Source organism: Carcharodon carcharias, chromosome 10 (genome assembly GCF_017639515.1).
Source record: "Carcharodon carcharias isolate sCarCar2 chromosome 10, sCarCar2.pri, whole genome shotgun sequence".
NCBI lineage: Eukaryota > Metazoa > Chordata > Chondrichthyes > Lamniformes > Lamnidae > Carcharodon > Carcharodon carcharias.
The window spans coordinates 104682107-104705482 of record NC_054476.1 but is presented as its reverse complement, the minus strand read 5'-3'; the positions used below and the strand labels follow the sequence as shown (position 1 = coordinate 104705482).

The 23376-nt window shown below is 45.7% G+C and overlaps 1 protein-coding gene across 4 annotated transcripts in view; it reads right to left on the bottom strand.

Moving 5' to 3' along the window:
• dhx33 (DEAH (Asp-Glu-Ala-His) box polypeptide 33) overlaps window positions 1-21711 on the bottom strand; it is a 70616-nt gene extending 48905 nt beyond the window's left edge. Inside the window, exons 1-6 of one of the 4 annotated variants that reach the window (XM_041196498.1) lie at window positions 21430-21711; window positions 18549-18709; window positions 11452-11679; window positions 4029-4062; window positions 3811-3902; window positions 902-1087 (exon numbers count right to left, since the gene is read on the bottom strand). In XM_041196498.1, coding sequence (XP_041052432.1) covers window positions 902-1087; window positions 3811-3902; window positions 4029-4062; window positions 11452-11679; window positions 18549-18709; window positions 21430-21607 — 879 coding nt within the window. In that variant the 5' untranslated portion in view covers window positions 21608-21711. Of the gene's footprint in view, window positions 1-901; window positions 1088-3810; window positions 3982-4028; window positions 4063-11451; window positions 11680-18548; window positions 18710-21429 lie in introns of all 4 variants that reach the window. The other 3 variants (XM_041196497.1, XM_041196499.1, XM_041196500.1) reach the window with 3 other exon arrangements.
• Between the last annotated feature and the right edge of the window lie 1665 nt (window positions 21712-23376).

Here is a 23376-nt window from a genome sequence, read left to right as displayed (position 1 = left end):
TCCTGCGATGTCACTGTTTGATTTTTTTTCCAAATTCAGCTCCAAAGGTGGGGTTTACACCCAGGTCCATTTCTGCTCAGCTGCTCTTGTACCTGACTTAGAATAATTCCTATGTACAGCACACCTCTTTCCTCCATGCACTGAATTCCCACGTGAGCCTAATTTGCGACTCACTTGGTCTCCATATCACTTCAGTGTAGCCGCTTGTCTCCTCATGCACCCCTTACTGACCAGATGGATTTTTAATGACAATCTGGGTAGTTTCACGATCATTTTTAATGAGACTAGCGTTTTATTCCAGATTTTTTGATTAAGTCAGCTTAAACTGCCCAGCTGCTGTGCGGGGATTTGAACTCATGTCTCCATAGCAGGCCTCTGGATTCGTAGTCCAGTAACATTGTCATTATGCTATCATGAAGTAATAGGTATTATATTTGATTATAAACTGGGGTATTATAAAACCCATTAGTTACTGCATATTAAATGCACAGAGACAGGTGCTACAAGGACAAACATGAAATCTGACCGTAGCATTAGATGGAAGGAACTGTGCTGCGCAATCAACAGGGAAATTACAAGCTTCCCAAAGCATATTACAATAATTTTCTGTAGGCTTAAATCCAGCAATCACGCAGTAACCTTTTCTAGGACTGCAAGCTTAAAGGGCTAAAGTTGAGCTAAAGTTAAATCAGCTTTGCATACATGGATGCAAGGGTGAAGAGACCTGTTAGGGACCTAACAGCTAAAGGGAGCTCACAAATCAGATTTTGTCTACAGGCTAACAGCCTAATGTATATTCCAACAATCCTGCTTTAACAATTGTTAATTCTATGAAGAATAAACAGATCTTTTAATGCTTATTTTATGATTTGATCAACAGTTCAGGAATTTTAAAAAGTACCTTCTGTCCCAGTTGAAAGACTCGAAGCTGCTGTAGGTGAGGGAGTGATGCATACAGAGGAAATACTGACATCTGTGCACAGCCTTGTGGAAGGTGCTTTGCAATGTCCCTGCACATTCTACTCATGGCCTCAATCTCCTCCTGTCCAGTCAGAAAAACTAGAATGTTGTGTGAAGGCGGTGCTTCCTGTTGGAAAAGCAACAATTACCATATTTTCACAGCAACATTCTTTCAAACACCTTCCCCATTCCTCATATTACCTTTCATTAAATTTTCTTTCAATTGTGAATACCACATATCTGTAAGGACACGCACAATATCATAAAAATAATGCAAGAGATGGTCAAGGATTCCTCTATATGTGACAGGGTATTTTCACAAGAACATAACAGAAGTGAAGCAAGTAGCATTCCAATATCCAGGATACTTTTCCATAATCTGATGGATTTTCCTCTGTCACAACTAAATTGATACTCTATCGTGACTATAGCATTGGGAATGAAGTGATACATGAGGAGGTGGTGGAGCAGTCTGAAGAAAAAGAACGACAGATAAGGAATACTAAAGTAACTGCTGGGTGTCAAAGTGGAAAAGGCACTGGGATCTGATGGCTGCAACTTTACTATGATGGAGAAAGTTTGAGAAAAGAGCAAAGGCTTAGACCACAATCTTCCAAACATTGAGATGGATATGGCAGCTGTTCCAGAGAACTGGAGTATTACCACTGTTCAAAAAAAGTGAAAAAGGAGTAAACCAGGTAACTACAGACCAATTGGCCCAACTCTGAGGTAAACTCCTGGACACCAAAATACACAGATCACCCAGAAAGATATGGGTAAATCAACAAATGGTATCTGAAAGATGTAACTGAGAATTAATGGATGGCATTAATAAAGGAAATGCAGTGGATATTGTGCATGTGGGTCATCACAAGGTTTTAGATCGGTGCTGCGTGGGAAGCTAGCGAACAACATTAATCACATAGTATCAAAGGGTGTTACACCATGGTAGGAAGTTGGTTAAAGAATAGAAAACAAACATTTTTTTGAAGAGTCAATGGATGCGAACTGCCATATCTCCCCAGGGATCAAAGCTGTTGGTTTGGAGGATGGGAGGGGCACAATATCAACATTAGCTGATTACAGAATAATAGGGAATGTGGTTAACTACAGAGAAACCCTCCACAACTTCAGCAATTATCTAAGGGTTAATAGATTGGGCACATGATTTCTGCACGTTACTGATTATTCTGCAGTTGGAAAAGAATAGGAACAGGAGGCCATTCAGACCCAGCACTCAATTAGATCACAGCTAATTTGTACAACTGCCACATCATGTGATAACCTGACCTGACAAAAATCTCAGTCTTGAAAATTTAAACTGATCCCCAGCCTCTTGTAGGGAGATAATTCCATATTTCAACTGAATGGTGTGTGAAAAGTGCTTCCTGATTTCACTCCCGACTGGTCAATCTCTAATTTCATGATAAAAGTAAAATACTGCGGATGCTGGAAATCTGAAACAAAAACAAAAATTGCTGGAAAAACTCAGCACGTCTGACAGCATCTGTGGAAAGGAAAACAGAGTTAACATTTCGAGTCCGTAAGACTCTTCTTTACAGCCTTCCGGACTCAACATTGAGTTCAACAACTTCAGATCATGAATTCTCTTCTCCATCTTCACCCCCTTTTTGATCCATTTTTCTAATAATAATAATTTTTTTTTATATATTTTTTTTTTCTTTTCCCACCTATTTCTATAATTATTTTTAAAATGTATTTCCGTCCATTGTTTTATCTCCACCTTTTAGCCTATTTCGATCCATTCCCCCAACCCCACCCCCACTAGGGCCACCTGTCACTTGCTCATCCAGCTTTCTACTCTTAATGCCACCATTAGCCCATTCTTTAGCTAATATCACGACCGTCAACACCCCTTTGTCCTTTTGTTTATGACATCTTTCGCAATCTCTCGTTTGCCTCCACTGGCCACTCTATCCAGCTCCACCTGTCCCATTCCCCTTTAAACAGCTTATATTTCACCACATTTCTTATTCCTCTTTAGTTCTGAAGAGGAGTCATATGGATTCGAAATGTTAACTGTCCTCCTTTCCACAGATGCTGTCAGACCTGCTGAGTTTTTCCAGCAATTTTTGTTTTTGTTTCTAATTTCATGATTATGACCCCTTGTTCTGGATTATCCCAAAGGAGATTGGTTTTGTTTAACTATCGTATTGAATCCCTTTATCATTTTAAACATCTTGATTCGATCATCCATCAACCTTCAAAACCCAAAACAATAAGGACCAAGTTTATGCAACCTGCACATATAATTTAACCTGGCTAGCATTCTGATGAATCTATGCTGTACTCCTCCAAGGCCAATGTATCCTTCCAGAGATCCACTGCTCAAAACTGAATGCAGTACACTAGATTGGATCTGACTAAGGCTCTACACAACCGAACCATCAAACGGCATATCTGGGTTTGAATGCCTCCTTTTAGGATATGGTCAAGGATATGGGTGATGGTGCAGAAACGAATCATTAAATTATACCAGTGATGAGAGGCTGCATCTACAGGGAGGTGATGATTAAGTTGTTAGAAAGAGTCTACAGAAATTCATCCCAGTCCCCTCATGCTCCGAATCTGCAACTGGATTGAGAGAGTTGAATGGAAGATGTTGACACCAAAGTAACAGAAAATGAGGTTTGCGGACAGGGGGTACACACCCTTTGTGAGATTTTTAATAGATTAAAGATTGATTGTGTTACCCCTTTTGAATGCGCACTTTATATTAATAATACTGCAAAAATGAAAGCATTCAAAATTCAGACAAAATCTAACCCAATGGTCAGAATGAAAAGGGCAACAGATTATTTGGCCAAGATACTTTGTATATAAGCTCACCTGGTGGATCTGAAAGATTGACACGAGAGAAGCATGGAAGTAGTCACTCTGAGGTTTCTTTGTGTAAAAGATCTGAATAGAATGCTGCCTCCCTTCAAGATACAAAACGGGTGCTCCGTTAAAGTACTGGGAGAAGAGATCTACATCCATTGTGGCAGACATGACAATTACCTTTCAGAGAGAAAAGGAAGAATCATTCAAAACAAAAACAAAAATACCTGGAAAAACTGAGCTCAGCAGGTCTGGCAGCATCTGCGGAGAGGAACACAGTTAACGTTTCAAGTCCATATGACTCTTCAACAGAACTAAGTAAAATTAGAAAAGTGGTGAAATATAAGCTGGTTTAAGGGGGGGCGGGGGGGGAAACAGGTAGAGCTGAATAGAGGGCCAGTGATAGGTGGAGATGGCCAAAAGATGTCATAGACAAAAGGACAAAGAGGTGTTGAAGGTGATGATATTATCTAAGCAATGTGCTAATTAAGGGTAGAAAGCAGGACAAGCAAGGTACAGATAGCCCTAGTGGGGGTGGGGTGGGGTGAAGGGAAGGAACCGAAATAGGCTAAAAGGAAGAGATAAAACAACGGATGGAAATACATTTAAAAATAATGGAAATAGGTGGGAAAAGAAAAATCTATATAAATTATTGGAAAAAAAAGGGGAGGTCGGAAAGGGGGTGGGGATGGAGGAGAGAGTTCATGAACTAAAATTGTTGAACTCAATATTCAGTCCGGAAGGCTGTAAAGTGCCTAGTCGGAAGATGAGGTGCTGATCCTCCAGTTTGCGTTGAGCTTCACTGGAACAATGCAGCAGGCCAAGGACGGACATGTGGGCATGAGAGCAGGGTGGAGTGTTGAAATGGCAAGCGACAGGGAGGTCTGGGTCATGCTTGCGGACAGACCGAAGGTGTTCTGCAAAGCGGTCACCCAGTCTGCGTTTGGTCTCTTCAATGTAGAGGAAACCACATTGGGAGTAACGAATGCAGTAGATTAAATTGAGAGAAGTGCAAGTGAAATGCTGCTTCACTTTGAAAGGAGTGTTTGGGCCCTTGGACGGTGAGGAGAGGGGGAGTAAAGGGGCAGGTGTTGCACCTTCCGCGGTTGCATGGGAAGGTACCGTAAGAGGGGGTTGAGGTGTAGGGGTGATGGAGGAGTGGACCAGGGTGTCCCGGAGGGAACGATCCCTGCGGAATGCCACCAGGGGGGTGAAGGGAAGTTGTGTTTGGTGGTGGCATCATGCTGGAGTTGGCAGAAATGGCGGAGGATGATTCTTTGAATGCAGAGGCTGGTGGGGTGATAAGTGAGGACAAGGGGGACCCTATCATGGTTCTGGGAGGGAGAGGAAGGTGTTAGGGTGGATGCGCGGGAGATGGGCCAGACACGGTTGAGGGCCCTATCAACCACCGTGAGTGGAAAATCTCGATTAAGGTCATGTCAGAGGAACTGTTTTTGAAAGTGGCATCATCAGAACAGATGCAACAGAGGCGAAGGAACTGAGAGAATGGGATGCAATCCTTACAGGAAGCGGGGTGTGAGGAGCTATAGTCGAGGTAGCTGTGGGAGTCGGTAGGCTTGTAATGAATATCGGTGGACAGTCTATCACCAGAAATTGAGACTGAAAGGTCAAGGAAGGGAAGGGAGGTGTCAGGGATGGATCATGTGAAAATGATGGAGGGGTGGAAATTGGAAGCAAAATAAATAAATTTTTCCAGGTCCAGATGAGAGCATGAAGCAGCACCGAAGCAATCATCGATGTACCGGAAAAAGTTGTGGGAGGGGGCTGGAGTAGGACTGGAACAAGGAATGTTCCACATACCCCATAAAGAGACAGGCATAACTGGGGCCCAAGCAGGTACCCATAGCCACACCTTTTATTTGGAGAAAGTGAGAGGAGTTTAAGGAGAAATTGTTCAGTGTGAGAACAAGTTCAGCCAGACAGAGGAGAGTAGTGGTGGATGGGGATTGTTCGGGCCTCTGTTTGAGGAAGAAGCGGAGACCCATCAGACCATCCCGGTGGGGGATGGAGGTGTAGAGGGATTGGACGTCCATGGTGAAGAGGCGGCGGTTGGGGCCAGGGAACTGGAAATTGTTGACATGATGTAGGTGTCAGAGGAATCACGGATGTAGGTGGGAAGGGACAGGACAATGGGGGAGAGAATGGAGTCAAGATAGCAAGAAATGAGTTCCATGGGACAGGAACAGGCTGACTTGATCAGTCTGCCAGGACAGTCCTGTTTGTGGATTTTGGGTAGGAGGTAGAAGTCTGAGGTTGGGAGACTATGAGGCTGGAAGCTGTGGAAGGAAGAATCATTCAAATTGTTTTGACTCCTAAGGACCTTTGTTCTGATAAAGAGGGAATTAAAATGGCATCCTAATGGGACAAGTTAATGCGAAGATAATCAGTAATGCAAGTGAGAAAAATTGCCCCTTTGAAGTTATGAAATAATTTTCCATTCAAGAGTTTGCAGTACTTCCTCCATACTGCAAAGTACAGGAAATCCAAGTTTCACCGTACATGACAACAGGTCTTGACAATTACAAAGGGGTTTGAGGGGGCATATGTGGAGAAACAGTTTCCACTTGTGGGTGAGTTCTGAACAAGGGCTCCTAAGATCGATTACATAAATTATTTGGCACAGACCAGTTGGATTGAGTTTTTATGCTGTGGATTCTATATAGATCCTATACAAAGTTAAACTGGAGGAAATAATCATTTATTCAACAGCAGCTATCAAACAAGCACAGAGCGGGTCGAGAGAGGTGGATATCATGGGTAGACTTGTGAAAGTTAACGTCATGTTTGCAGATGGTGCCAAAGGGCAGGATGAAGATCTGGAAGTGAAGGGACCCCAAGGTAACAATGTGGGAGAAGGAAGAGAAGCCATTGCTGAAGATTCTCTGGCTACAACTAGATTGCTAAGAGTGGCAGTCCCACAGAACAGACAATGGAAGAGAGATGTTGTAGTACAAGGGTGTAGTGTCCAGTGATAAAGTCTGCAGAAAAGCTGAGATGGTGCAGAGATGTTCAGAAGAATGAGGAGGGATGGTGCAGCCTCAGAGGATCATTTGTGGACTGTTTCAGTGCTGTAGCAGGGGCAGAAACCTGATGACAGAGGTTTCAATGTGAATTTGCAGGAAAAATGGTCACAAATTTGGAAGGAGACATTTTCAAGGACAAGGTAGATTGGAGATAAGCAATTGCCCCTCACGACAGAGGGTGAATGTGGATTTTTTTGAGGGGGGGTTAATAACTGGTTTGAGTCAAGAAACTGGAGAAAGGTGCAAGTTCAAGACCCCAGTTGAGGGGGGATTTGGCATGGCCAGCAAGCAGAAGTATGGACGCAACAGAGTTGGCAGAAGGGATGGTCGCAGTCTTAGTGACGAAGTATTACTTGCTGTCGAGGTGGAGTTAGAGATGGGGAGGGAGTCAAATTGTGTTTGACTAATTTAGTTGAGTTTTTTGATGAGATAACAGAGTGGATATGGGTAGTGCAATTCACAGAATCAGCCAGTGCAGAAGAGGCCCCTCGGCTCAACGAGTCTGCACCGACACGTGAGAAACACCTGATCCACCGACCTAATCCCATTTACCAGCACTTGGCCTATAACCTTGAATGTTATGATGTGCCAAGTGCTCATCCAGGTACTTTTTAAAGGGTATGAGGCAACCTGCCTCCACCACCCTCCCAGGCAGTGCATTTCAGACCATCACCACCCCCTGGGTAAAAATGTTTTTCCTCACAACCCCCCCTAAACCTCCTGCCCCTCACCTTGAACTTCTGCCCCCTCGTGACTGACCCTTCAACAAAGGGGAACAGCTGCTCCCTATCCACACTGTCCATGCCCCTCATAATCGTATACACCTCGATCAGGTCGCCCCTCAGTCTTCTCTGCTCCAACGAAAACAACCCAAGTCTATCCAACCTCGCTTCATAACTTAAATGTTTCATCCTAGGCAATATCCTGGTGAATCTCCTCTGCACCCCCTCCAGTGCAATCACATCCTTCCTATAATGTGATGACCAGAACTGCACACAGAACTCCAGCTGTGGCCTCACCAAGGTTCTATACAACTCCAACATGACCTCCCTACCTACCCACACACACACACACATAGTCATCTGTGCCGTTTATATAAATTATGAATAATAGGGGACCCAGCACAGATCCCTGTGGTACACCACTGGACACTGGCTTCCAGTCACTAAAGCAACCTTCTGTCATCAGCCTCTGTTTCCTACAACTAAGCCAATTTTGAATCCACCTTATCAGATTACCCTGTATCCCATGTGCATTTGCCTTCTTTATAAGTCTCCCATGTGAGTTCTTCTCAAAGGCTTTGCTGAAATCCATATAAACTACATCAACTACACTACACTCATCTACACACCTGGTCACCTCCTCAAAAAATTCAATCAAATTTGTTAGGCATGACCTCCCTCTGACAAAGCCATGCTGACCATCCCTGATCAAACCTTGCCTCGCCAAGTGGAAATAGATTCTCTACTTCAGAATTTTCTCCAATAGTTTCCCTACCACTGATGCGAAACTCACTGGTCTGTAGTTCCCTGGCTTCTCTCTACAACTCTTCTTAAATAGCAGAACAACATGAGCTGTTCTCCAGTCCTCTGGGACCTCCCCCCTGGCCAGAGAGGAATTAAAAATTTGGGTCAGAGCCCCTTCGATCTCCTCCCTTGCCTCCCTCAGCAGTCTGCGACACAAATCATCCGGACCTGGAGATTTGTCCAGTTTTATGCCTGCCAACACCTCCAATACCTTGTCACTCCCTATATCAATTTGCTCAAGAGCCTCGCAGTCCCTCTCCCCGAGTTCCATACCTTCATCCTCATTCTCTTGGGTGAAGACGGAAATGAAGTATTCGTTCAACACTCTATCACTGCCCTCTGGCTCCATCCTTAGATTGCCCTCTTAGTCCCTAATGGGCCCTACTCTTTCCCTGGTTATTTTCTTCCCATTGTTATACTTATACATTATCTTGGGATTTTCCCATCTTGGGATTTTCCCTACCAGCCAGAGCTTTCTCATATCCCCTCTTTGCTCTCCTAATTGCTTTCTTAAGCTCCACCCTGCACTGTCTGTACTCCACTAATACGTGTTTCCCTTGTACCTGCTAAAAGCCTCTCTTTTCCTTTTCATCTGATCCTGAATATCTCTGGTCATCCATGGTTCTCTGGGCTTGTTACTCTTTCCTATCACCCTAGAGGGAACATGTTGAGCCTGTACCCTCCCCATTTCCTTTTTGAATGCCTCCCACTGCTCTTCTGCAGATTTCCCCACATGTAGCTGTTCCCAGTCTACCTTGGCTAGATCCTGCCTTATTTTACTAAAATCCACTCTCCCCCAATCCAAAACATTTTTTTGCAACTTGTCCATTTCTTTGTCCATAACAAGCTTAAATTGTACCTCTACCTGTCCCTCCCACTCCCCTCTACCAGCTTATATTTCATCTCATTTCTATATTTTTTAGTTCTGATGAAGGGTCATACGGACTCAAAACGTAACTGTATCCCTCTCCACAGATGCTGTCAGACCTGCTGAGTTTTTCCAGGTATTTTTGTTTTTGTTTTAAATTGTACCATGTTGTGGTCGCTATCACTAAAATGCTCCTCCACCACCACCTCAGCCACCTGTCCAGCTTCATTCCCCAGAATTAGGTCCAGCAGTACACCATCCCTTGCCGGACCCTCTACATATTGACCTAAAAAGTTCTCCTGTACACATTTCAAGAAATCCACTCCATCCAAGCCCTTAACACTTATGTCTATCCCAATTAATGTTGGGAAGTTGAAATCACCTAATATCTTTACCCTATTGTTATTGTTTTTACACACCTCCGCAAATTGTGCACAAATTTGCTCCTCAATTTCCCGCTGACTATCTTGAGGTCTACAATAAACACCTAACAATGTGGCTGCCCCTTTTTTATTCCTAAGCTCTACCCACAAACCTTCATTCGATGCTCCCTCCAAGGTATCATCTCTCCTTACTGCAGTAACTGACTCCTTAACTAATAATGCAATGCCTCCTCCTGTTTTACCCCGTCCCCTGTCTCGCCTGAAAATTCTATATCCCAAAATGTTAAGCTGTCAATCCTGCCCCTCCCTCAACCACGTCTCTGTGATGGCTACTATATCACAATTCCACGTGTCAATCCTCACCCTTTACTCATCCATTTTACCTGTAATACTTCTGGCATTAGGGGCCATTCAGCCTTGCCTTACTCCCCTGAAGCTCAATGCAGCTGTACTCCCTCTGACTTGATTGTTTTACTGTATTATGATGCGTCCCTATTCTGCTAACATTCTGTGTCCCCTCCCCCTGCCGAATTAGTTTAAACTCCTCCGAACAGCACTAGCAAACCCGCCCACAAGGGTGTTAGTTGATGTGTGTATATGGACTTTCAAAAGGTGTTTGATATTAAGTATCGCATATTATGCTTGTTAGTTATGTTAAAGCTCACAGGATAAAAAGGAGCAGCAACAGCCTGGATACAATATTAGCTGCTGGATAGACAACAGAGATGTGGTGAATGGCTGTTTTGCAGACTGACAGGAGGTATACAGTGGTGTTTCCCATTGCTGTTTTTGAGAAACATTAACAAATTAGACTTGAGGGTACAGGAGTCAAGTTCAAATTTTCAGGTGACACAAAACTTGGAAGTGTGGTAAAGTGAGGAAGATGGTGATAAACTTCAAGAGGACATCGTCAGGCCAGTGGAATGGCCAGGCAAACGGCTGATGAAATTCAATGCAAAAAAGTGCGAGCAGATATATTTTGGAGGAAAGGCAATACAAGTTAAATAGTACAACTTATAAGGGGGCACCTGAACAGGGAGACCGAGCAGTGTTTGTACACAAATCTTTGAATGTGACAGGGCAACTTAACAAAGGAGTTAATAAAAAAAATGGAAGCCTGTGTTTTATGAACAGAAACATACAAGACAAAAGGCAGGAAGTTATCCCAAACCTACATAAAACACTAGTTAGCCCTGACTGCAACATTTTGTCCAATCCTGGCCACTGCATTTTAGAAAGGAGCTGAAGGCTTCAGGAAGGAGCAAAGAGATTTACTTGAAGGACTCCAGGGATAAGGTTGTTACAGTTATGTGGATAGACTGGAGAATCTGGGGTTGTTTTCTTCAGAGCAGTGAATGATTAAAGGAGATTTGATTCAGGGCTTTAAAATCATGAAGGGTTTAGATAAAGTAAATAGAGATAAACTGTTTCCAATTGCTAAAGAGCAGATAAAAAGAGGGTGCAGATTTAAGGCGATTGGCAAAAGAACCAGAGGCAACATGAGGAAAAACTTCTATGTCACGAAAGGTTGGGACTTAGAATGCGCTGCCTGATGGGATGATGGATACAGATTCAATGGGAGACTTCAAAAGGGAATAGGATAAATATTTGGAGACAAAATATGGGGAAAGAACAGAGAGTGGAACTAACTAGATCGCTCTTGGATAAGAGTTGACAAAGATTCAATGAACAGATGGCCGCCTCCTGTTCTGTACTGTTCCATAACACAGTAAGAACTTGGGGTAAGGTTGGGATTCAGAAACATTGTTCAGTTTTCTAGAATTTTGCATGTGATTAGGTGATAAATGCCCCTCCACCCCACCCCTTACCTTCAGTGACAATTTATTGAGTTCCTTTCGTTTTCTCTGTGCAGCTTTCACAATGCCAAAGAGAACATCCGTGTGGACAGTCCTTTCATGGGCCTCATCCAAAATCACAACAGTGTACCTGCGAAGGAGTGGGTCTACTATTGCCTCACGAAGCAGCATCCCATCTGTTAAAAACTTGATTTTACTCTTGTCAGAGGTGAGATCTTCAAACCTCACAGTATATCCAATCTGAGACATAAATTTAGGAGAAACATTAACAAACTATAAATGGGGAAAATCAAAGGAAAGCAGAAAATGTTAGGAACACAAATCAAGTCAATTAGCATCCGTAAACAGCAGAGAAGTTCATGCTTCAAGTGCACAATTATCAGAACGATAATCTAAAAGATAAGCGCTTTCATAAGGTTAGAGAAAGGGAGACATACAAATTAGTTATGCTAACCACAGGTAGGCAACAAATAAATGAAGAATGTTAATGTTAATATTTGTTTTATAATTTTGAAATCCCATCCATGTCCTTGCCCCTCCCTACCTGTAACCTTGTTCAGCCCCTCAACCCTCAAAGATATCTGCGCTTGTCTAATTCTGGCCTCTTTAACATCCGACTTTAATCACTGGTGGCTGTGCTTTCAGCTACACAAACAGCAAGACCTAAAATTCCATCTTTAAGCTTCCCTGCCTCTCTCTCTTCAAGATGCTCCATAAAACCGACCTCTTTGTCTGTCAGCTCTGTGGCTTAATGTCCAATTTTGTTTGATAATGCTCCTGTGAAGTACCTTGTGAGGCATCACATAAATTCAAGTTAATGATGCCCACAAAAAGGAAAATGCACAGAGGTGGAGGACGGGGTTAAAAGCAAGCTGCAGATACAAGGAATCTGGCAAATAGTGGGGTAAAATGGAGCCCCATGGTGCCTTTATATTTTAAAATTAGGCATTCTGGGGACTCCTAGCACAAGAAAATTGTATCCAAAATGCATGCACACACTTCTGGCGTGAAGTAAAGGGGTTTGCACATGTCCAGCTAACAATGGCTACCAGCGCACAGAGCAAGCAGATTATCAAATCAGAGAACAACATTGAAATGACAGGGGAGGCAGTGATGCAGTGAAAATGTCACTGGACTAGTAATCCAGAGGCACAGGCTAATGCTGAAGACACGGATTCAAATCCTAACAGAGTAACTGGTGGAATCTGAATTGAATTAATGAATCTGGAATTAAAAAGCTAGTCTCAGTTATAGTGACCATGAAACCATTGTCGATTGTTGTAAAAACCCACCTGGTTCACTAATGCCCTTTAGGGAAGGAAATCTGCTGTCTTTAACTGGTCTGGTCTACAATGACTCTTAAATGTCCTATGAAATGGCCTAGCAAGCCACTCAATTGTACCAAACCACGACAAAGTCTAAAACGAATGAGACTGGATGGATCACGCAGCACCAATCCAGGCACCAGAAACGACAACGGCAAACCCAGTCCTGTCAACCCTGCAAAGGCCTCGTTACTAACATCTGGGGGCTTGTGCCAAAATTGGGAGAGCTGTCTCACAGACTAGTCAAGCAACAGCCTGACATTGTCTGTAAGGTATGATTCTGTGAGTATGACTACAGCCCAGGCACCACCATCACAATCTTTGGGTATGTCCTATTTGAGACAGACAGAATGACTCGCCAAAGGTGGCAGCCCTGTGGTATACAGTCGGAAAGTAGTAGTCCCAGGAGTGCCAAACATTGACTCTGGACCCGATGAAGTCTCGTGGCATCAGGTCAAACATGGACAAGGAAACCTGACTACCATATACTGCATCCCCCCACTCCGCCTTCAGCTGATGAATCAGAACAAATTTGTGGATGATACACAACTTGGAAACATTGTGAACTGTGAGGAGGATAGTGGAGAACCTCAAAAGGACATAGACAAGTTGGTGGAATGGACAGACAGGTGGCAGATGAAATTCAACACAAAGAAATGTGAAGTGATTCATTTTATTAGAAAGAACACGGAGAGAGTAGAAAATAGGGGTACAACTCTAAAGGGGGGGGGCAGGGAGACATGGGTGTATGTTTGCATAAGTCATTTAAGGTGGCAGGACAGGTTGAGAGAGCAGTTAATAAAGCATACTGTATTCTAGACTTAATTATTAGGAGCATATAGCAAGGAGGTTATGTTGAACTTGTGTATGTCACTAGTCAGGCCTCAGCTGGAGTATTGCGCCCAGTTCTGGGTGCTGCACTTTAGGAAGGATGTGAAGGCATTGGACAGAGTGCAGAAAAGATTCACGAGAATGGTTCCAGTGATGAGAAACTTCAGTTATGAAAATAGGTTGGAGAAGTTAGGACTGTTTTGCTCAGAGAAAAGAAGGCTGAGAGGAATTTTGATAGAAGTATTCAAAATCATGAGGGGTCTGGACAGAGTGGATAAAGAGAAACTGCTCCCACTCATAAACAGATTGAGAATGAGAGGCCACAGATTTAAAGCAATTAGTCATAGGAGGAAAAACATTTTCAAACAGTGAGTAATTAGGGTCTGGAATGCATTGCCTGAGATTGTGGTAGGTGTAGGTTCAATTGAAGCAATCAAAAGGGGATAAGACTGTTATTTGAAAAGAAAGAATGTGCAGGGTTATGGGGAGAAGGCTGGAAAATGGAACGAGGTGAGTTGCTCATTCGGAGAGCCATTGCAGACAAGATGGGCCAATTGGCCTCCTTCTTAGTTGCAACAATTCTGGGATTCTCCACGTTGAGCACCACTTGGAGGAAGAACTGAGGGTGGCAAAGGTACAGAATGTACCCTGAGTAGGAGTGTGTCTCGGTAGCATCATTACTGACTGAACTGGCCAAGTCCTAGAGGACGTAGCTGCTTGACTGGGTCTGCAGCAAGTGGTGAGGGGACCAACAACAGAAAACACCTAATTTTGTATTATTGCATCTAGCCATGACAGTATCTTTAGGAGTGACCATCACACAGTCTTTGAGGAGACAAGGTCCCACTTCACATTGAGGATACCCTCCATCATGCTGTGTGGCACTACCACCATGCAAGATGGGTTAGATTTCGAACCGATCCAGCAACTCAAAACTGGGCAAAACTCACCTCCTGACTCCCCAAAGCCTGTCCACCATCTACAAGGCACAAGTCAAGAGGGTAATGGAATACTCTCCACTTGCCTGGATGAGTGCAGCTCCAACATCACTCAAAAAGCTCAGCATCATCCAGGACAAAGCAACCTGCTTGATTGGCAACCCTTCCACTTCCTTAAACATTTACTTCCTACACCACCGACACACAGTGGCAGCAGCGTGTGCCATGCACAAGATGCACGACAGAAACACACCAAGGCTCCTTTGACAGCACCTGCCAAACCCATGACCTCTACCACTTAGGGAAAGGGCAGCAGATCCATGGGACCATCGGCAAATGCAAGTTCTCTCCAAGCCACACACGCTCCTTCACCGTTCACTGGGTCAAAATCCTGGAACTCCCTTCCGAACAGCACTGTGGGTGTGCCCACATTACATAGCCTGCAGTGGTTTACAGTCATCCTGAATCAATACCACATTCAACAATTTCAAACTCTAACCTCTGGAACCATATTTCCTCTGCTGCTGTTAGTTTTTCCTCACTTTTCTCTTTTATTGATTATGCAGGACAGCTGTTCATCATCCTGTCATTCACACCTCCTCTGGACATCTTTTGTTTCCTCACTTCTCCTATTACCATTCCTTTTACCGTGCACAATCAACTCTTTTATCATTTAATCTCTCCTTCCCTTTTAGCCTATCACAAGCCTTCCCTTTCATTCTTTTTCCCACTGCCACCACCCCTCACCTTCACTTCCTCAAACCTTATTAGATCTCTCCGTGTGTGCAATTCTGATGAAAGGTCATTGTAACCTGAAACATTAACTCTGTTTCTCCCTCTCCAGATGTTGCCTGGCCTGATGAGTATTTCTGATATTTTCAGTTTTTATTTCAGATTTCCAACATCTGTAGCATTTTACTTTTGTAATTATATAGCAGCTTTTTTGTAATAAAACATCCGAGCAGACTTTACTGGCAGCAAAATGTGACATAATATGATTAAGGCAAATAGGTAGGTTTAAAGGAGTATCTTCAATGATGAAAGAGAGGCAGAAAGGGAGGGTATTCCAGAGTTTAGGGCCCATGGTCTGCCAATGGTGACGTCATTAAAATCAGGGCTACTCAAGAGGGCAGAGTTAGGTGAGTGCAGATATCTGAACATTGTAGGGCTGATGAGGATTACAGAGATAGGGAGGGACACGACCATGGCGGATTTGAAACCAAGGCTGAAAATTTGACAATCAAGGAGTTGTTAACCAGGAAGCAGAGTAGGTCAGCCAACATGGGCAACAGGTGAACAGGACATTGTGCAAGTTAGGACAAGGGCAGCAGAATTTTATATGATCTCAAGTTTACAGAGGGCAGTATGTGGGAGACCAGCCAGTCAAGTCTAGATGCAATGAAGGCATGAATGAGGGCTTCAGAGCAGATGCAAGATGTGGACAGGTTAATTGAGTGGACAACATGGTGGTAGATGGAGTATAACGTGGGGAAGCGAGGTTATTCACTTTGGTCATAAGAATTAAAAAGCAGAATACTCTTGAAGATAGAACAAACTGGGGCTCTTTTACTTAGAAAAAATAAGACTGGGAAGTGACCTTATGGAAATTTTTAAAATAATGAAGGGATTCAATAGGATAGGTATAGATAAAACTGGGGTGAGCCAAAACCAAGGCTGATAAATAGAAAATAATAAATCCAATAGGGAATTCAGGAGAAACCTCTTTACCCAGATTGGCAAGAATTGAGTAGTTGAGGGGAATAGTAAATAATGCATTTAAGAGGAAATTAGAAAAGTACATTAAGAATCAAGGAATAAGTAAGGGTGAAAGCAGCTTGTGTGGACATGAAACAGTGATACAGATGTATTATGCTGAATATCTATTTCTGTGATATAGTAGCAAGTTAGCAGCGCAGAACTAAACAATACTACAGTGAAAAAATATATCTTTCAGACCTAAATGAAAATCTAGCAAGTTGGGAGAGCTGTCACAAACCTAGTCAAGCCCATAATCATACCAACCAGCCAACATACCAGACTCCCACACCTACCCACCCACATGCACAGGTAGTGGTCCTGGAAGAAACAAAAACAAAATTACCCGGAAAAACTCAGCAGGTCTGGCAGCATCGGCGGAGAAGAGTCGACGTTTCGAGTCCTCATGACCCTTCGACAGAACTCTGTCAAGGGTCATGAGGACTCGAAACGTCGACTCTTTTCTTCTCCGCCGATGCTGCCAGACCTGCTGAGTTTTTCCGGGTAATTCTGTTTTTGTTTTGGATTTCCAGCATCCGCAGTTTTTTTGTTTTTATCTATAGTGGTCCTGGAAGCCCTGAACACTGACCCAATATCATGAAAGTTTATGGGGCCCAGAGACAGACATGGGCAAGGAGGCCTCCTGCTGATTACCATCTACTGTTCTCCCTTAGCTGATGTTTCAGTATGTCTCCATGTTGAACACTATTTGCATGAAGCACAGAGTTAGCAAGGGCACAAAATGTACATTGGGTGGGGAATATCAATGCTGACCGAGTCCTAAAGGACATCACTTCTAGACTGTGTTTCAAGTCATACAGCACAGATGGCTGTTCAGTCCATGATGCCTGTGGCAGCTCTCTGAAAGAACTACCGAGTCCACTTTCCTGCTCTTTTCCCCATAGCTTTACAAATGTTTCCTTTCTAAACCCACTTCACCAAGGTTTCATTTGAAATAAGAACAAAATGCTGGAAACACTCAGCAGGTAAGGCAGCATCTGTTAAGAGAAAGAAAGTTAATGCTTCAGGTCAAAATTCTGATTGACCTGAGCTGTTAACTCTTCCTCTTCACACATGCGGCCTGACCTGCTCAGTGTTTCCAGCAATTTTTGTTTTTATTTCAGATTTTCAGCATCCAACGTATTTTGCTTTTGTATTAAGTTATATTTTTGAATCTGGTTCGACCGCCTTATCAGGCAGGAGTAAAAAGATTCTCATCACCACCTGTTTTTGGCATTTATTTTAAATCTGTGCTCACTTGTTACTGCCCCTGTAGCAGTGGAAATAGTTTCTCAGTCTCAACTCTATTATAACCCAATTAATACTGAACGCCTCATAATCTCCCTAACCTTCACTGCTCCAGCAAGGGCAATTCTCACTTCTCTGGTCTCTCCAATAACAAACTGGTAGAGTTTCAGCAAATCTCTTCTTCAACCTCTCTAAGGCCTTGACACCCTTCCTAAAATGTGATACCGGAGCTGAACATAACACTCCTGCTGAGGCCTAACCAGTGATTTATAAAGATTGAGCTTAACTTCATTGCTTTTATATTCTATGCTTCTATTTATAAGGTCAAGGATACCATGTTTCTGAAAAACCTCATCAACTTGTTCTGCCACCTTGAAACACTGTGAGAACTCTCAGCTCTGTTTCTGTCCTCCCTTTAAAATCGCACCATTTAGTTAATATTGCCTTTCATCATTCTTTCTACCAAAATGCATCACTTGACTTTACATTTACTATGTGCCTACCCCATTCACCAGTCTGTCTATGTCTTACTGAAGTCTTTACTATCCTCCCAAGCCTTGTGCCATCTATCGACTTCGTAATGCTGCCCACACCCAGTCCAGGTTGGAAACATACATTAAAAGAGTAATGGTCCTGGAGATGCCACAGTGTATTCCCCTCCAGTCTGATAAACAACCATTCACTATTTCAGAGGTGCAGAATCTTTGGAATTCTCTACCCCGGAGGGCTGTGGTGGCTCAGCTGTTGGCTAAATTCAAGACAGATCAATAGGTTCTTGAATGTTAAGGGAAGCAAGTGATATGGGGATCAGGCAGGAAGGTGTAGATGAGGTAGATGATCAGCCACGATTGTATTAAGCGATGGAACAGACTCTGAGGGCTGAATGGCCAACTCCAGTTCCTATTTAGTTTGTTGTTAGAAGGACCACGCCAGGGACAACTAAGGGTGAACAATAAATGGTGGCTTTGACAGTGTCACCAACATCCTGAAAACAAATAAAAACAAATCTTACCAACATGCCTAACTCAGTTTTCTTTTCTTCGGCGACCCTGGCTGCGAGTGATATCGCTGCCACTCGCCGGGGCTGTGTGATGGCAATGACACCCTGTCGCCCGATGCCAGCTTCATACAGATACTGAGGAATCTGGGTCGTCTTTCCAGAACCTGTCTCACCTCGAATTGAAAAGAAACACAGAACGAGCTGAGGATCTATACACTCTGGCCCAGTTGAAACTGTCCAAACTCATTTCCTTTGAGACCCTCAGAACCAATAGGCTGAAGAATCCTTCCTTCTATTGGTATAGGTTAGATTTGAATGAAGGATTACACAATAAATGGGAGGATACAGAGTGGTGTAGAGAAAGTGGGGGACATTGGATAGCACATCCACAGGTCCCAGGTGGTAGCAGGACATGTTGATAAGGTGTTAAGATATATGGCATCCTTTCATCTATTAGCCAAGGCATAGAGTATAACAGCAGGGTGGTTATGCTGGAACTGTATAAAACATTAGTTAGGCTTCAACTGTGTGCAGTTCTGGTCACCTCATTCCAGAAAGGATGGAATTGCATTAGAGAGGGTACAGAGGAGATTTACAAGGATATTGCCAGGACTATTGCAGCTATGAGGAAAGATCTGATTGAGATGTACTAATTATGAGAGGCCTGGATAGAGTAGATGGGAAGCCCATATATACTTTGGCAGGGAGGTCAGTGATTACAAAGCATAGACTTAAAGTGATTGGTAGAAAGATTAGAAGGGAAGTGAAAAAAATATTTTCACCCAGAGGGTGGCAGGGGTCTGAAACTCTCGGTCTGAAAGGGCAGGAGAGGCAAAAGCCCTCAACTCATTTAAAAAGTGTCTGATATGCACCCAAAGTCCAGTAACCTGCATGTGGGGAGTAGGGGTGGAGGCTGGTGCAGAGGTGCACACACAGCTCAGGCCGGGGGCGGCACAGTGGGGCTGACACACGCACAGAGCTTGCAGGGGGGAAGGGGGAGGGTGGGGGTGTGTGTAGGGGGTGGGGGAGAGGATGCGTGGGGGTTGGGGGGAGGCTTCACGGGGAAAGGGTGGGCACGCGGGGGGGGGGGGGGGGGGGGGGGGGGGGGGGGGGGGGGGGGGCCAGGGAGGGCGCGTGGGGGGGGGGGGGGGGGCGCGAGTGATGGTGCCTGGGGGGGGCGGAGAGACCGTGTGCGCGTCGGGGGGGAGGCTGGGCGCCTGGGGGGGAGGCTGGGTGCCTGGGGGGGAGGCTGGGCGCCTGGGGGGGAGGCTGGGCGCCTGGGGGGGAGGCTGGGCGCCTGGGGGGGAGGCTGGGCGCCTCGGGGGGAGGCTGGGCGCCTCGGGGGCAGTCTGTGCGTGTGGGGGGAGTCTGTGCGTGTGGTGGGGGTTTGTGTGGGGGGGGAGGTCTGTGTGGGGGGGGATCTGTGTTGGGGGGGATCTGTGTGGGGAGGGGTCTGTGTGGGGGACGTGTGTGGGGTGGGCTGTGTGTGTGGGAGGGAGGTGCGTGTGTTGGGGGATGTGTGTGTGTGTGTGTGTGTGTGTGTGTGGAGTGTGTGTGTGTGTGTGTGTGTGTGTGGGGGGGTGTGTGGGTTTGTGTGTGAGGGGGTGTGGGTGTGCGCGTGGCTGTGGGTGTTGGGGGTGTGTGTGGAGGTTGTTTGTGGGAGGGGTGTGTATGTGTGTGGGTGAGGGTGTGTGTGTGGGTGAGGGTGTGTGTGCGGGTGAGGGTGTGTGTGTGGGTGAGGGTGTGTGTGTGGGTGAGGGTAGGTGTGTGGGTGAGGGTAGGTGTGTGGGTGAGGGTAGGTGTGTGGGTGAGGGTAGGTGTGTGGGTGAGGGTGTGTGTGTGGGTGAGGGTATGTGTGTGGGTGAGGGTAGGTGTGTGGGTGAGGGTAGGTGTGTGGGTGAGGGTAGGTGTGTGGGTGAGGGTAGGTGTGTGGGTGAGGGTAGGTGTGTGCGAGGGGGGGGGGGTGTGCGGGGGGGGGTGGTGTGCGGGGGGGGTGTGGGAGGGGGGGGGTGTGGGAGGGGGTGTGTGTTTGTGGGGGGGGGTGTGTGTGGGGGGGGTGGGTGTATGTGTGAGGGATGGGTGTGTGGGGAGTGGGTGTGTGTGGTTGGGGGGAGCTGTGCGTGGGGAGTAGGTGTGTGTGTGTGGGGATGTGTGTGTGGGGGGAGTGGGTGTGTGTGGGTGGGGGGGTCTGTGTGTGGGGAGTGGGTGTGTGGAGGGGTTGTCTGGGCGGGGTGTGTGTCTGGGCGGGGTGGGTGTGTGTGTATGTGTGTGTGGGGAGTGGGTGTGTGTGGGTGGGGGGAGCTGCGTGTGGGGAGTGGGTGTGTGTGGGTGGGGGGAGTGGGTGTGTGTGTGGGGAGTGGGTGTGTGTGGGTGGGGGGAGCTGCGTGTGGGGAGTGGGTGTGTGTGGGTGGGTGGGGCTGTGTGTGGGGAGTGGATGTGTGTGGGGAATGGATGTGTGTGGGTGGGGGGGTGTGTGTTTGGGGGGTGTGTGCGTGGGGGGGGTGCTGTGTGTGGGGAGTGGGTGTGTGTGGGTGTGGGGGCTGTGTGGGGGGAGTGGATGTGTGTGGGTGGGGTGGCTGTGTGGGGGGAGTGGGTGTGTGTGGCTGTGTGTGGGGAGTGGGTGTGTGGGGGCGGGGTGTGTGTGTGGGGGGTGTGTGGGGAGTGGGTGCGTGTGGGTGGGGGGGGCTGGGTGGGGAGTGGGTGTGTGTGGGTGGGGGGGGCTGGGTGGGGAGTGGGTGTGTGGGGAGTGGGTGTGTGTGGGTGGGGGGGCTGGGTGGGGAGTGGGTGTGTGGGGAGTGGGTGTGTGTGGGTGGGGGGGGCTGGGTGGGGAGTGGGTGTGTGTGGGTGGGGGTGGTTGTGTGTGGGGTGTGTGTGTGCGGTGTGGGGTCGCTACCTATGATAATCGCCGTCTCCAGCTGCCGCAGCTGCCCGATGAGTTTGCCCCGAGCCCGGGAGATGGGAAGCTCTCTCCGCTGTTGCTCCATCTCCTTGGTGAACGCATGGTCCCGCCTTTGGCCGCACAGCGACAACGAGGTTTTAAACTTCTTGGCTGGTGGGGGGGTGCTTTCCATCAGGGACACAGACCGGGACCCGGGCTAAACAGCTGGACACATGCTGGACACAATCCGTCGCTGTGCATTGCGTCATCACAGAGCGACCGCCAAACAAAGCCGGAGCAGCCCGAGTACTGTCGGAAATACCCGAAAATACCCCTACGTCACACCGAGCCGTGGAGTGGGCCGGCAGCGGCCAGGACTAATAATGGCGCCGCTCAAATAATCACAGCTGTGCTTCTCCTGTTTCTCCCCTTGATCTGGTAGCTTTCAATTACCGGGCACATCCGTTACATCTGCACTTTGTATTTCCAGGTAACATTGCTATTCATCATTTTTTGTCCATGTCATTGTTGTAGTCACAGAGGTAAACAGAAATGCTTTTCTCAGGCACTGCAACAACACCAAACACGGATATATATCGGAAGTATAAGGATCTACGATCATAATCATTCCATATGTTTCTCGTTCACACAGATTTACTATATTCAATGTACAACATAAACATATTCCTATATGTTCGACGGTGATCACCAGGATGTTGAAGGTCCCTGCCTTAAATGTATTCAATGATGGAGCATCCACAAAATTTCGGGATAAAGAATTCCAAAGATTCACAAACAAAAATACCTGGAAAAACTCAGCAGGTCTGACAGCATCTGCGGAGAGGAACACAGTTAACGTTTTGAGTCTGTATGACTCTTCATCAGAACTAAGGAAAAATAGAAGTGAGGTGAAATATAAGTTGGTTGAGAGGAGTGGGACAGGTAGAGCTGGATAGAGGGCCAGTGATAGATGGAGGCAAAGAAGAGATTGCCAAAGATGTCATAGACAAAAGGATAAAAAGGGGTGTTAACGGTGGTGATATTAGCTAAGGAATGTGCTAAGGGTAGAATGCAGGAGGAGGAAGTGACAGAGTCCTAGTGGGGGTGGGGTGGGGGGAAAGGATCGAAATAGGTTAAAAGGTTAGATAAAACAATAGTAGAAATAGGTGGGAAAGCAGTACTCTAACTGCAAGAAGCTAAATCACTGCAGAAAGAAGTATTACGGACAGGAGAGTGAGAGAGAGGCAACCAACCTTCTTTATCCTCCCTTTGTAACCAGTGATGATTTTGAATTATTTTAAAGTAGGCATCTTTCCCCAAACCCTCAGTTTGTGTGGTCCAATTTTATAAGTTACATGCAGCAAATTCTCTTTATGATTAACTCAGAAGGTTAGCTTTTTTCAAACACCAGGCCAGGCCGGGGGTGAGGAGGGGAGGGGAGTGGGGTGGGAGAGATGTTTCCAACTTTATGCAAATCTCCAAGTGCTGCAGAAGGTAGTGATGAAAGGATGGCCTGAAAATATCAAAGACACACCTATTATTATGTGTATAGGGCATACAGGAATAAAGTGATTACTCAAGATGGCATCTTCTACAAGGAGCTAGGGAGATGAGAAAAGAGATGAAGAAGAGCATCCAGGCATACCATTAAGAAATCAAGTCTAGTCTGAGGAAGGCAAGAGAAGTGCTCTGCTGCTCAATCATGAGCAATGAGGTCAAGAACCATATCAGTCAGTGCAGTGCTTGTAATAAACATCAAGCTAAGCAAGCTAAAGAGCCGCTCATGAATCATGACATCCCAGATCGTGGATGAAGCTTGGAGTGGACTTCTTCACTCTCTTTGGAACTATCTTGTCACTATTGACTATTATTCAGACTACTGCGAATTGGACAAGCTGACACCAACGACCAACAGTGAGATTCTAGAATGACTGAAAGCATACTTCAGTCATTACGGCATTC